The 15,602-nt window shown below is 31.0% G+C and overlaps 2 protein-coding genes across 4 annotated transcripts in view; both read left to right on the top strand.

The window, feature by feature from the left end:
• The window catches only part of LOC120773390 (fizzy-related protein homolog), a 37,757-nt gene extending 34,783 nt beyond the window's left edge, over nt 1-2,974 (top strand). For all 3 annotated transcript variants that reach the window (XM_040102225.1, XM_040102224.1, XM_040102226.1), the window contains one exon: nt 63-2,974. In XM_040102225.1, the coding sequence (XP_039958159.1) occupies nt 63-755 (693 nt within the window). In that variant the 3' untranslated portion in view covers nt 756-2,974. The remainder of the gene's footprint in view (nt 1-62) is intronic.
• A 1,087-nt stretch (nt 2,975-4,061) lies between these two features.
• LOC120773605 (apyrase) lies at nt 4,062-15,505 on the top strand. The gene is made up of 17 exons (XM_040102605.1): nt 4,062-4,219; nt 7,865-8,024; nt 10,269-10,494; nt 10,565-10,762; nt 10,829-11,234; nt 11,852-12,009; nt 12,071-12,167; nt 12,245-12,602; nt 12,671-12,765; nt 13,168-13,325; nt 13,389-13,485; nt 13,548-13,905; nt 13,973-14,067; nt 14,589-14,746; nt 14,805-14,901; nt 14,962-15,319; nt 15,379-15,505. The coding sequence occupies exons 2-17, from the start codon at nt 7,930-7,932 to the stop codon at nt 15,473-15,475; spliced, it is 3,051 nt and encodes a 1,016-aa protein (XP_039958539.1). The 5' UTR covers nt 4,062-4,219; nt 7,865-7,929; the 3' UTR covers nt 15,476-15,505.
• Nucleotides 15,506-15,602: the final 97 nt, after the last annotated feature.

Here is a 15,602-nt window from a genome sequence, read left to right as displayed (position 1 = left end):
CATATGTATTTCCAATACACGACTACCATATGAGCAGTTTACTGAAGCATAAACTTTTTTAGATCAATAAATTGACTGGACATTCTGCACGAGTGGGCGCTTTAGCGTGGAATGGTGAAATTTTGTCCAGCGGTTCGCGTGATCGTTTAATTATACAGCGGGACACACGCACACCAGCGCAACAATCGGAACGTCGTTTGGCTGGCCATCGACAAGAGGTTTGTGGTCTCAAATGGTCACCGGACAATCAATATCTGGCAAGCGGTGGTAATGACAACCGTCTCTATGTGTGGAATCAACATTCGCTCAATCCCGTGCAGTCGTATACAGAACATACGGCAGCGGTAAAAGCGATTGCCTGGTCACCACATCATCATGGTCTATTGGCTAGTGGTGGCGGCACCGCCGATCGTTGCATTCGATTTTGGAACACTTTAACCGGCCAGCCAATGCAATGCGTCGACACTGGTTCACAAGTGTGCAATTTGGCATGGTCGAAACACTCATCCGAGCTGGTGTCAACGCATGGTTACTCACAAAATCAAATTTTGGTTTGGAAATATCCATCACTAACACAAGTCGCCAAACTAACGGGTCACTCATATCGCGTACTATATTTGGCACTAAGCCCGGATGGTGAAGCAATCGTGACGGGAGCTGGCGATGAGACCCTACGTTTTTGGAATGTCTTTAGTAAAGCGCGCAGTCAAAAGGAGAACAAATCTGTACTGAACTTATTTACCAATATAAGATAAATTTCTGCTGGCAAATAGGATAATAGATTGGAGTTGAAAACTTTGCTTGTTTATTGAGCACATTTATAGCTAATACTAAAAATTAATTAACGCTAAAAATTACAATTAAACGTTACAAAATGCGCAGTTAAAATTAAAAATATGCAAAATTAAACGTAAAAATTATAAATTATATGGTTGAGAATAACTGCGCGCTTAGGGAATAACGAAATTTTTTCTCTAATGAAGCAAATTTTCCTTTCGACTGCATATATAATATATTTATATAAACAATTCTACCAAAATTATATAAAAATTAGGTTTGTTTTATAATTAATAACAAATTGTGAATATTATTTATAAAACAAACTTTTTTGTTGGTATTTTTTATGTGCCGGTCACGTGTTTACTTCTTATGCATGTTTGAAAACACTATACAAATCATTCACATGTTAAAAGTACTTAAAAAGTATCAGAATTTGCTTCATTACTAGAAATAAGCGCATAATAAGTAATTCGCAACTTGAAATAAAAGTGCACTGAGTAAAGTCAACAATACACCATATTGTTTATCGGTTCTTCTGCTATGAATGAGGCCGATTATTGCTTAAGAGAACTGTATTGTGAAGTGAGATGTATTAAACATTAAACCTTTTTCACATCAATCAATGGTGTCTAAAGAAAAATTCAATTCCTAAACAAAGCAATATGCCAAATGACTATGCACAGTAAACATTTTATTGAAATCTTAAATTGATTACGAATAGTAATTATAAAAAGTTTAAAAGTAAAAAATAAATTGTAATTTGACTTAGCATTATAAACTACACACTGAAAGAACGTGCAATGTTAAAATATATTATCTCCGTTTTTGAAGATAATTATAAACTCAAAGCAAATTTCTTTAGATACAATATATATTTTTTTGTATGAGGTTTGCGGTATTTTTGACAAAACAATGCAGTTTTCAAATAGGAATTGTATTTTATGCAAAATTTAAATATTGCAAGCGTTAAATTTACAGTCAATGTTTATATTTTTAGTTATATTATTTTGAATTGCATTTATTGGCTTATAACAAATACATATATATTATAGAGATTCTATAATATTTCACTAAAATGTCCGTTTGAGAGGCATGCATCATCATTAATTCTAGCTTTTTGTCAATCACTATAAATAAGTAATTGACTGTAAATTGTAATTAAGAATTTGAAAACTTCTAATACAAACGGAGTTGTTGTAACCGCTTTTACCAAATGAATTTCTACATAAAAGTGAGTTTTTCATTTGCTAAAAGAGTTTGATGTTAGACACTCTAGTGAGAACTTGCGTGTAGGCATGCAAACGCACTGATAACATAGAAATACCATAACTATTATAACGAGTATATTTAGACAACTTATTTATAAAATTACATTGAGAAGTGTGTAGGCTTGTAAATAAAATGAAAATTGATATTTCAATTTTCTTTAAAAATATTAGTCCAAAAATTAAATGATATTGCAAAATTGAAATAATAATTTCATTATAAGAAACAAGCTAATAGCAAAGTGAAAGAGGAGATATGAGAAAATTGTGTATTTCACAAGCACTTCTTTTCAAATGACTTCCTAAGGCCAACAATATGTGGTAACTCTCATATTTGCATCACTTCTGTAAATTAAAAAAAAAATTGCATATTGCAATTTGAAAATAATATATGTGACTAATGTAATTGCTTAATTTTGTTGATTTTGATTTTTACGGTATTCTTTACTTTGTTTAAATTTCTTAAAGAAAAATTTTCACATCATTTCATGTTCACATTATATTTCACTATATTTTGTTATTAATTTTTAATATCTTTTATTTTTATATAAATTTGGCATTGCTGTCTTGTAAGAGGCGCAGTTAGCAATTCATTTTAATTATATTTAGCTAATTCTACATCCAATTTCGTATCGACCACTTTAAATTGTAAATTAATTCATAATTTCCTAAATATATTAAACGCTAGCCATGCCTCTTCACCACACATACATAAATACTACTATTAAATAGCTTATTTTTTCTCAATATGTATAAAAGTACTTATATATTTTGTACATATACAGGTCATACCTGGATCATAGTCACTATATGCTACATTAACGAGTTTGTATGTACATTGATTGAATAATTGAGCTGGATTTATAATTGTATTGTAATGATGCTAATATTTAATTGAATGAAAAATAAATTTAAAATACAATAAATTATAGTATTTTTAATAAAAAAATATTATGTCAAATATTGCACTAAATAAATGTTTATAGTTCGGCATCGCATCTAACAACAGGATACGTATGGTACTCTTGATTTCCAAAGTTATTAAAAACGCTGACAGCTCTTCTTTTTATGTCAATCTGCAAAATTTTCTACTGGGGCAATGTTTAGGTATGTTGTACGTTGATACCTTGGAGCGAATTGTGGTGAAAACTTCAGTGTGTTGAATATATACTCGTTTTCCTCCACAAATTAAACTTTTTAATGACAATAGATACAGTAGAAGCAATAGAAACGGAAGATTCAGTCCTAATTTAACGTGTATATACAAAGAACTTAATTGAGGAAGGCAAAGCAATTCGTATATCATGGATCGAACGTTCAATATTGCCTTCTAAAGACTTCTACTTAAAGAGAGTCTGGTTTATTGCTAAAGACCAATGACTTCAAAAAAAGAAGTGGTTCAAGGGTGTCAAATCACAACTTTTTGGAGGCTACAAATGTCACATTTTCATGAAATAATCGAATCTTCAAACTTTTCTCGCAATCCGTTTTGTTGGAACCAGTAGTTTTCAAGATCAAGTTCTTCCAATTGTTGGTTGTCATCGATCTACACCGCTCTCCAGCTTCATTTCGAAAGTAGTATGGACCAATGATTCTATCAGACCAAAAATCCCACCAAACTGTAAATTTAGGTGAATGCAATGAATAATTTTCGAATTTCCTTCGCACAAGAATCGGCAGGTTTGTTTATTTACAGCACCACTCAGATGACAGTGAGCCTAATCGGAGAAGATGGTTTTCTTAAAAAACTCGTTATCGCTTTCAAGTTGTTCAAGGAAAAGTCAACAAATTCACGACGTTTACGGTGGTCCAATGGCTTCAGTCTTGAGTAAAAACAATTTTATAAAATTAAAGATCATGCCATATTAAAAATAGCCGAAACGACGCTTATAAATCATTTCATCCCTATTGAAAAGCCCGGTATTTTGGTGTATTTATTCATGTACAGTGGCAACACTTGCTTTGGCTAACTTTGACAGTGGATCCATGCGATGCGATCTCAGCTGTTGTATTCAGATAACTTATCAATGCATTCTTGTTAGTGGCCTGTAGAAATATGAATTGGTGCGCAATCAGTAATCTCTAATATTAAAAATAAACAATATTTTTTAAATAAGTTGTGATTTAAATTCTAATAATTATTTAGTGGTAAATTATGTACTAATACAAACAGGGTAAGTTCAAACTTGTTGACATGCATACCTTAATGATCTTCTACCTGACGCTATTCCTTTGTATATGGTATTTCCCCATGGCATGCATTCATATGCATTTTGCCGTTTTACGCGTCTAACTTGCAATGCAATTTTTTTATTTAAAATTATAAAATTAATATAACCATATTTCTAAAAAATTATGACACAAACAACAAGTTGTTGCTATAAATAGGTTGTCTTTCAAATAAGAGCGTTCAACAAAACTCGCTTAAATGATTATTTTGTTTGTGTCAAAGAATAAAACAATATTTTATAATAATATCGTCCAAAACTGCGAAAACCTAATATTGTCTAACCACCATTTACCCATCAATTAAATGATTTCCGTTTATCAGTTGAACTATTCACCGTATATATTCCATCAGTATTAGAGATATCGGTATAAAATTGGTTGAAAACATTTTGTTTACTAAAGTAATTCAAACATTACAAAATATTTAAAACTATTTACTCTTTAAAAATTGTAAGGTTATAAATTACTCTTATTTGTTGAATTTTATTTAGTTTTTTTAATTTTATTTATGTATTTATATAATTTAATTTTGTAGACATTTTAAAAAATATTGGTTTTACTCATTTTCAATTTAAAGAATCGAAAATAATGCAGATATATTAACATATATATACATACATACATGTAATTTTAAAATAATTACTAGATAGTGTTCTGCATAGATATAGTATATACATACATATGTATAGATAAAGTTCTCAAAAATATTGCAGGCTAGTAGATGTCGATTAGATGTGGACGGAATGAGCACGTAAGAGCGATTAGCATTTTAATACATTATTTGCCCTAGACTAATAGTAAAGTTAATATACATTTACTTAATTTTTTTTTTAATTATTTAAATGTTTGAGTATTTTACATTTTAGACTTAAAATAATATATATATGTATAATGCATATATATATACATACATATATATGTATATACAGCTATGGACACATAAATAGCACAGATTACTTCGCAGAAGTAGTACTCACGCAGATTTTAATTGAAGAACATGGTTTTTAGTGTTGTTGAAAAATAAATAATTAAAAGTATTTCAGTGAAAGAAATAATATAAAATGGGATCTGGAAAGCATACTACAATAGAAGAAAAAGGAATAATTTGGAACGTGTATAAAAAAGGGCAAAAAGTGGCCAAAATTTCTAAATGGTAAAAAAGTATACAACGCAATCAAATCATGTATGGAGAATTCCCAAATATTGGTCAAAGGCAGGATTCGGAAGCCAAGACCACGTAAAACGGATGCGCGTACAGACGCTACTATAGTATGAATCAAAAATTATCCAATTAAATCATCACGGCAGTTAGCAGCTGATATCAGCCAAACATTGGGCTTAGAAATATCCTCTAGACTTGTCAGAAGACGTCTGAATAAGGCAAAATTGTTCGTATGCATAACGAGGAAGAAACCACTCCTTTCACAAAAAATATTTCAAAACGACTGATCTTCGCAAAAGCTCATCAAGTGAAAAGCTAAATTAAATTTTTGTAAAAATATATTGTGGAGTGACGAAACAAAGGTTAACAGGATAGGATCAGATGGCAGAATATTTTTACATCGTCCTAAGTGCCAAGATTATAATAATAGGTACACTCAGAAGACGCTAAAGCATGGTGGCGGAAATATTAGGGGTTGGGAAGCATTTCCTTGACATGGTGTAGGTCCGCTCGTAAGAATCAATGAAAAAATTAACAAGTTTCAGCACTTGCACATCTTAAAAAACCCTATGGAACCATATGCTTTTGAGTCTATGCCAATTAAATGGAAATTTATGCAAGACAACGATCCCAAACACACATCGAACATATGTAGCTAAAAATTGGTTTTCTGCAGAGAGGATAGATATTTTGGATTGGCCAGCGCGAATCCCTGACTTAAATCTATGGAATGAAGTCAAGACTGAAATTGCAAAGGTTAATTATAAAAATATGGACGATATCTGGTCTGTCGTTAAAAAAACTTGGTACGCTATATCTAAAGCTAAGTGTCTCGTAGAAAGTATGGGTCGCAGGTGTGAAGCAGTCATTAAAAATAAACGTTACAGCACAAAATATTAACAATAAAAACGTTTTGTATGGAAAAAACTTTATAAAAATGCAATATGAACTAAATTGTCCACCTTTTTTTAGGTTGTGCCATTTATGTGTGCATCTCGTTATACCAAAGTTTTCGCATTTTGATGATTATTTTTTTAAGCAATTAATTGCAACTTCATTTTGTACTCTTATTGAAGACCAATGATGAACCTTTAAAAAAAAAGCCAAACGCTTGTTATTTATTAGAAACATTTTTGATACTGTTACACAAATAAAAAATGTGCCATTTATGTGTCCATAGCTGTATTTATATGTATATATACTAGGGTGATTCAAAAGAAATTTTTATTTTTTTTTCAATTGGTACTCGCAAAAATAGGTTCCTAGACACCTCTAAGAAAGCCTCTCCAAATATGAGTTTTTAATTGTAACGGAAAGGTCCTCCGCCTAACGGTTTTCTATTTTTTCTTATTATCAGATAGAAAAATTTATATCTCTGCTTCCAACTACTTGAAAAAATATTTTGTTAATTAGGTTTTGTAGAAATTGAATGCTCTAAAATATGGTCTCTTATGATTTTTTCGTAAACCCAAACGTTTAAAAGATATTAACGGTTGAAATTTCAACTATTTTGCGAAAAATTCTTTTTTTTCTTATTAATTTTTATTATCAAAAAAAATTATAATGAATAGATTTTTGGAGAGGCTTTCTTAGAGGTGTCTAGGAACCCATTTTTCAGGGTACCAAACGAAAAAAAAAATTTTTTTTTGAATCACCCTAATATGCATTGATGTTTGACGATGAATATCTCGTAAACGCTTAACTTAATCGAAATATCGTAGTAGACCATTTTTATAGAGCAGTAAATTTCCTACAAAACTATGTGTATCATCATTCATAATAATTTTTTTTCATTGAGTTATAAAATTAATAAGAAAAAAAGAATTTTTCCAAAAATAGTCAAATTTCAACCGTTAATATCTTTTAAACGGTTTTGGTTTACGAAAAAATCATAAGAGACCATATTTTAGAGCATTCAATTTCCTACAAAACCCTAATTAACAAAATATTTTTTCAAGTAGTTGGAAGCGAGATATAAATTTTTCTATCTGATAATAAGAAAAAATAGAAAACCGTTAGGCGGAGGACCTTCCCGTTACAATTAAAAACTCATATTTGGAGAGGCTTTCTTAGAGGTGTCTAGGAACCTATTTTTGCGAGTACCAATTGAAAAAAAAAAAAAAAATTTTTTAATCACCCTAATATATACATATATATAAGTACATGTGTTTATATATACATGTGCATATTTGACTAAATTACAGTCCTAGACTTCTTAAGCTAATATTACTTCCAAATATTCTGAAATGCTGGTTCCACATTTTTGCCAACACCAATTAAAAATACTGTTACTTACTACTATACTTTTATTATTTATTATGGCGTTAGCAACTTTATATATGTACATATGCAATATTTGGCTAATAAAGATTAAACTTAAGCACTTTAATATCTCAAATGGTTTCCCTTATTATGTATTATATTTCAGCTGTCAGTTTCTATTGTGGCGGTGTGTTGACCTATCGAATTCGCGGAGTATTTTAGCAGTGTAATATGAAGTTGTTGACAATAATCACACTGTTCGTGCCACTCATTAGTGCCGATATATTCCCGTTATCCATTATTCACATTAATGATTTTCACGCAAGGTAAATGTTGTAGTAGACTCTAGATATTTTTACAAAAAAAAATTCAAGAATTCTATTAATAAGGTCTCAAAAGGTATTTATAAGCAAGTGATCGTTCAGCAAAAGTTAACAATAAGTAACATTTGTGTAATTATGTAGACTACAAATAGTTTCCCACTCAATAAAATTTGCTACATAGATCCGTTTCCAAAATACGCTGGGTAAATAAGTGTTCGACGATTTAATAACCAGCAAGGGAAAGCGGGATAAATTAAATGGTAATAAAGGTAAAATTTTAGCCATAAGAAATTGGACTTGCCTATACATACATATATAAGTATACATATACATATGTACATATACATACATATACGTTACTTTACTTTAGACATCTATGTATTTGTAGTATTTTAATTATGGCGTTTAAGGATTTCTTTCTTTTCCCAACTATAAGTTTGATTAAAAGATATGAAAAAAGTTCACGAATGATCATATATTGATAATGCAGATTAGCTTTTTTGGATGTTAGAATATAATGACTAATTCGTCCGCAGTCGAGTATTTTATTATATCAAATTTCATATATTATATTTCATAAATTTGTATAGATTCAATAATAGATTACCATGCAAAATCAATATTTATTAGCTCTAATTGCTTGTGTATTACTAAATTAAGAAAAATACCATTATCTTCATCTTGATAAACGTCACGTGCAATTGAAAGTTATGTATATAGTTTCGTGTTGGTTTCATGTTCGTTTTTAACTGTGTGTTAATAAAAGCGAGATAAGTTTGTGCGATATCTCGATATTTGTGTTGTTAAAAGTCACCGCTTAAAGAAAACGTAATTTGTATTTCTAAACTTAATTCAAAATATACATACATATGTGTGCTAAAAATTCCATAAGTTATATAAGTACATATATATTTTTGAATGTTTGACTTTAAAAATTACAAACTAAAATTTTAAAATAATATTTAAAGTATTTTTGAGTTACAAGCTTCAGTTCAATCAGTGTATCTTTCAACAAGATTTTCTCAAAACTACGTTATTCAAAAACAAATCATCCGATCGCTTTGATTTTTTTCTGCATATTTGGTATATACGAGTATTCTTCCCACAATGGGCTTCCAGTTTAATTGTATAAAAGATGTAATTTTGTCAGTTCAAAAGTACTATTTTCTATAAACGTAATATAAATCTATTATTTTACAAATAATATTTTTATAAACGTAATGTAAATTTATTATTATACAAAATGAAAGGAGTTTTACTCAGCTTGAGCAAAATTCGAATTTTTTTCCAATTTTATTACAGTTGAAGGTCATACCTCACATTTCTATTTTATTATTATTTGTTTACCACGATTAGGTTCGCTAAAAATTAAATATTATTATTATTTGACATTCTTTGTGTACATATAAATCTTTCCGGGCAGAAGTTTTATTTTAAAAAAATTTCAAAAATCCTCATTTTAGACGATTATACTAGTTGTGACCCCTAATACCCTTTAAAAATCTACACAGTCCACAGTAGGTAGTTCTTTATTCAAGAATTCGGTGGACTACCCTTTATACATATGTACATATGTATATGCATATAAATCCATTTTTCGTAAAGAACACGTACAGTCGTACAGATAAAATTATTTGAGTATGTAGTATCGAGAGAGCGTTATTGATTCTTATGTAGTGTTATATAAAATGTTTTAAGTTCAATTGTATGTATTGAGTTATAGTGATAGTAAGTAATCTCCTATATTGCCAATAAATGATAAATTAGTAATGGAATCACTTAAATTCGTGTATATTACCGTTAACGCATGAACCAAAATCGTTAGCCAGTAGTTTTTCCTTTATGACTAATGATTTACAAAGCAATTAAAAATTATAAAAACCAGATAAGATTTGATTTTAACATAAAGAAAGTCGTTCCAAATCATTATATACGTATACTATATACACAGATGTCTTAGACTTAAAAGAAGTGTATAAATTTTTCCTCCTCCTAGAGATTAAAGGGCTTTGTATTAAAAGGAAAAATCCTGATTATGTCTGACTAAAATCTCTTCACTTTTTCTTGTATTTATTTCAACATTATTATTATATCATTATAGCTTATAGAAGCTTTAAAAGTTTGATGCAATCTAATTTCAAATTTTTTAAAATATTTTTGGAAGTTAACATTGTCTGCCGAGAGCCAAGCGCTCTATACTTGTATGATGAACTTGGACATTTTATATTTTATAACTGTATCACACAGATTCGAGCCTACGGATACATCAGGCGGCACGTGTGATGCTGGCGAAGAATGCATCGGCGGCTTAGCGCGAACCATTTACACTGTAAAGCGTTTACTGGAGGAACAAAAGGACCAAAATCCGGTTTACTTCAATGCAGGCGACAGTTTTCAGGGCACACTTTGGTACAATATCGGACGATGGAATGTGACAAGCCAGTTTCTGAATATGCTACCCGCTGATGCTATGGTAATGCGAAACAATAATAAATAAAATCGAATATTTTACAAATTATCGTTTCAAATCAAAAATAATTCAGACACTCGGCAATCATGAGTTTGATCATGGCATTGAGGGTGTTGTGCCATTTCTGGAGAGCATCAATTCACCTATGTTGGTAGCGAATATGGATGCAAGAGATGAACCGGATATGCAGGGCAAATACCAAAAATCGATAATAATCGAACGTAGTAACAGGAAAATCGGTGTCATCGGTGTTATTCTCGAAACCACCTATGTAAGTGAAGTTTGCTCATTGAACCGTGTTTGTTGTTTCAAAATTGCGATTTTCTTGTTAAATTAGGATTTAGCCAATACTGGTAATTTGATCTTCCAAAATGAAAGCACCGCTATACGTGAGGAAGCTCAAAAGCTGAGAGAACAAGGTGCCAATATAATTATTGCAATTACGCATTGCGGCTATGATGTGGATAAATTAATTGCACAGCATGCCGCTGATGATGTCGATGTTATAGTGGGATCTCATTCGCATACTTTCCTATATACGGGCGATAAATTACCCGGTCCAGACACGCCATATGGTCCGTATCCCACCGAAGTTGTGCACGAAAATGGTCATCGCATTTTGATTGTTCAAGCGGCAGCTTATGCGAAATATGTTGGAAATATAACGGTATACTTCGATGATGATGGAAACGTGGTCGACTACTCGGGTGCACCGATTTACATGGGATCCAGTGTACCAGAAGGTGAGTACGCACGCTTTTGTAGTATATTCGAATTAGCTGCACCAATTTAATTAGCTGGATTAATTTTATTTAAATTACTAACATTATTAAAATCTTCTGCATCTACTGCTAACAATAATTGTAGAAGTTGAAATTCTTGAGCTGATATTTGTTCTATTCGAATAATTACTATTACACTTATTTAAACCCGTTTAACATAACCCTATTTACTTTTTTAGTGTAGTTTTATTCAAATATTTTCGAAAATCTGAAACGACTCATTTTTGTAGATAATATTGTTTCTTTTCTAAAAATTTAGCATCAGATTTTACTAAAATTGTATACATCAAACTCCATTTTAAAGTGTTTCACTAATATATCCCTTCTTCCACCGCTTGTAGCATAGAATAAAGCCTTTGTATATTGACAGTATTCGTAAAACTGTAGTGCATGTGTATGGTATATAAATATAGTGAACTAATACAACAACATATATAGTGATATTGAATATATAGCATATTTATTAAAAAAAAATGTGTTAACTGCATGCTTCCACAAGGTCTAATAAGCTAAACGGTAATTTATTATGTTAATTATTTTTAAAATATAAGTCATAATATTCGTACAATCATTCGCAGACGCTGACATTGTTGAAGCTATGAAGCCATGGCAAGAGATCATTGATGCACAGGGTTCAGTGGTTGTTGGTGAGACAAAAGTTGAATTGGCAATGTCAACATGCAGCGATTCCGAGTGTAATTTAGGAAATTATTTCTGTGATGCAATGATACATGCTGTAAGTGTGCTACAATTGTTTTATAATATGCTCGAATTCAACCAGATTTGCCTATGTGTAGTTTGCTGCTTTAACTCCGTATTCGGAAATGCCATGGGCAAATGTTTCTATTGGCCTAATAAACACTGGTGGTCTACGAGTGCCGCTTAGAAAAGGAAGTATGTGCAATATTTTTTTTTTTTTACTTACATAGCAAATTTCGAACTAATTACAATAAAAAATTTTCTACTTGTAGCCCTCACATATGCGCATTTAGTCACAATGTCTCCATTCGAAAATGTACTGACCGCCTTCAATTTACCGGGGCATAAGCTCTTAGAAGCATTGGAATTTAGTGTGCAACCGATAGATATAAAGAGTAATACCACAAACTCTCCAATTTATATGCAAGTAGCTGGTTTAAAAATCACGTATAATTACAATAATCCCGTTGGAGAGCGAGTGGTTGATATCAAGGTACGCTGTGCAGATTGTGCCATTCCAGTTTATGAGGATTTTGATTCAAGGAAAATTTATCGTATCGTGGCACCAGATTTTCTAGCTGAAGGAGGCGGTGGTTTCACCATGTTCAGGGATTATGGTTCGGATTGGCAGTTAGTAAAAATTGTTATATGTAAATGTTCACTATAAATAATATTTAATATTTTTGTGGTAATTATAGGAAGGAAATGACAGATATCGATGCGCTCTTATCGTTCACCCGTAATACCAGTCCAATATATATCGGAAGAGAGAAACGTATATCGGTATTGGGATAACAAGCAACACTTCTTTATCGAATTCCATTTTAGCATAAATTTGTTTATAACAACTAGAAACCTGTATTTAGAAATTTTTAATAAATTCAGTGATTTTAACAGAAAGACTTTATTATTAGCAAACACACACATTATTGGCAATTAAACTGAAACGAAATGAATTGCGGACTTAGTAATGAGTATGCTCTCATGAAATTTTTGGAAACTCTCAAAATGTCGCGCGGCACGTTGTTATTTCATTATTATTATTTCATGACAAATAAAAGGGTTGATTAAATTTCAAAACTCTACATATACCTCTTCTAATTCAATTACTTGAATGTTTTAATTTTATAAAATTAAATGTTTTGTTAGTTCTTTACTAAATTAGTATTATTATCTGCACAATTAATGCATTCAGACCCAGAAACTGCGGCTGCAATTGTACCCATTAAAGAGGAGATGGATAAGGTAGGGGCAGTTGTTCAGGGTGAGACTAAAGTGGAGTTGAGAAAATCAACCTGTAGCAGTGATGAGTGCAATTTGGGAAACTTCTTTTGTGATGCCATGATACACGCTGTAAGTAATACGCATTCACATATAAACCCGTTATTTTCTATTTATCAACAATAAACACTCTAGTTCACTGGCTTAACACCGTACTCAGAAGGATTGTGGTCTAACGTTTCCATTGGAATTGTAAATACAGGTGCACTGCGTGTACCCCTGTCCCCAGGAAGTAAGTAATAATAAAATTATTTTAATTTTTGCAAATAAAATATTCTATACTTGTATTTGTAGATATTACTTATTCGCACATAGTGACGATGTCACCGTTTGAAAACAAACTCACTGCATTCAACATACCTGGTCATAAACTATTAGAAGCATTGGAATACAGTGTTAGTCCCATTGATTTGGATAGCGGAGTTACCAGCTCCTACAGATTTATTCAAGTATCTGGCCTTAAGATAACCTACAATTATGCTAACCCAACCGGAGAAAGAGTGGTCGATATTAAAGTTCGTTGCTCCGAGTGTGATATACCTGTATACGAGGATTTCGATTCAACAAAAATTTATCGTGTCGTCGCACCAGATTTTCTGGCAGAAGGAGGCGATGGTTTCGCAATGTTTAGAGATTATGGCTACGATTTTCAGTGAGTATATTAGTTTTTGAGAAACATGACTTTTTTAATTATATTATCAATATTATTATTATTACAGAAAAGAGATGTCCGACTTGGATGCTCTGCTTTCATACACAACTCAAGTAACACCAATCTACGTCGGTAAAGAAAAACGTATTACTGTATTACGGAAATAATGGAAATGCCAAATTCTTACGTTTGATGAAGCAAATTTGCTATTTAAATTGATATAATAACAAATAAACAATATAATTATTATATTAATAAATAAATCATTAATAGCTAATTTGAGCTTTACTTTTGATCATAACCAATACTAATAAATAGTATATTCTGTATAAAACTATACGCCTAAAGAATACTTGAAATAAATTTAAAGTTTTCAACCATAAAACTGAGAATTTGTATTATATGTATGTATAAAAAATTCAGAAATTATTTTCCAAGAAAAAACCATATGCATTTAAACAGTCAAAGAACTTGTTAACAGTGCTTTTTTATTTTAATTATAATTATGTTGGTTTTAAGTAACATTCATCTTTAAAAATATATAGATCTACCCCTATATTATTAAGTCTTATTTACTTTTTTATAGTATATAACAAAATAATTAAAGGAAAACGTAATTTTTTAACTTAATAAGAAACACTTTACAATTAAACCTGTGAATATAAATCGAAACATTTTTTTAGATGAGGAAGTTTTAAAGCTGAAACAAATTTGGGCTACTAATATCACTACTGAGGGCAATGTTGTTGTTGGAACGTCCAGGGTAACTTTGTCAAATTATAACTGTGCTCAATCTGAGTGCAATGTCGGAAATTTATACACTGACGCAATTTTGCACGCGGTAAGTTGGGGATTGAATCATATTTCATGAAAATTATAGTTCACATTCTTACTTAAAGTTTTTACGCTTGGAGCCCTACAACACACATAAATGGGCCAATGCCTCAATAGCTATAACAACTAGTGCTGAAATGCGTGCTTCCATTCCACGTGGCAGTAAGAACCAATGGAGATTTATTTTTTATACAAAATAAAAACAATAATAATTGTTTATAGACGTTACTTACAAGGAAGCTTTTGAACTTTGCTCGTACGAAGGTGATCTCATAGCCTTTGATTTGGCCGGTAAATATTTGCTGGAAGCTTTAGAATACAGTGTCTCATCAATTGATCTAGAAAACAATGTCAACGAGACTTATAAGTTTTTACATAGTTCGGGCATTAGAGTGACGTACGATCTTCGGGCTGCCAAAGAGGATAGAGTAGTTAGTGCAGATGTGCGATGTACTGACTGCGCTATTCCCTTTTATGAATCATTATCTCCAAATAAAACTTATCGTATTGTTGCTGCTAAGTATTTGGCCACCGGAGGTTATGGATATTCAATGTTTACAAATTATGGATCTTCGCGAAAGTTAGTATGAATTTTTCATTAAAATATTTAAAAGAATTGATATTTAGACTTCCTTTTAGCACACTTCCGGTGAATGAACTGACAGCTTTAATCGATTATTTCAGAGCGGAAAAGCCGATAACTATTGGCTTGCAAGGACGAATTAAATTAATATAGATAAACAAAAATTTCTAATACTATTGTATCTTTAGCGATGAAAAATTTAATTAAAATTAACTATTTAATTTGCTATGGCAATGGTTACTTAATATTTATATATTGTTGGCGAACTAATGAAGATGTT

The sequence above is a fragment of the Bactrocera tryoni genome, chromosome 4 (assembly GCF_016617805.1).
Source record: "Bactrocera tryoni isolate S06 chromosome 4, CSIRO_BtryS06_freeze2, whole genome shotgun sequence".
In the NCBI taxonomy this organism is placed as follows: domain Eukaryota; kingdom Metazoa; phylum Arthropoda; class Insecta; order Diptera; family Tephritidae; genus Bactrocera; species Bactrocera tryoni.
This window is presented reverse-complemented; position numbering and strand designations above follow the sequence as displayed.

Bases quoted from the DNA above. Each gene is read 5' to 3' on its own strand.
- LOC120773605 (XM_040102605.1), top strand. From the start codon at position 7,930: ATGAAGTTGTTGACAATAATCACACTGTTCGTGCCACTCATTAGTGCC. The intron at 14,068-14,588 runs AATAATGGAAAT...ACATTTTTTTAG, and splicing joins ACGTATTACTGTATTACGGA to ATGAGGAAGTTTTAAAGCTG. The intron at 14,902-14,961 runs GTAAGAACCAAT...AATTGTTTATAG, and splicing joins TGCTTCCATTCCACGTGGCA to ACGTTACTTACAAGGAAGCT.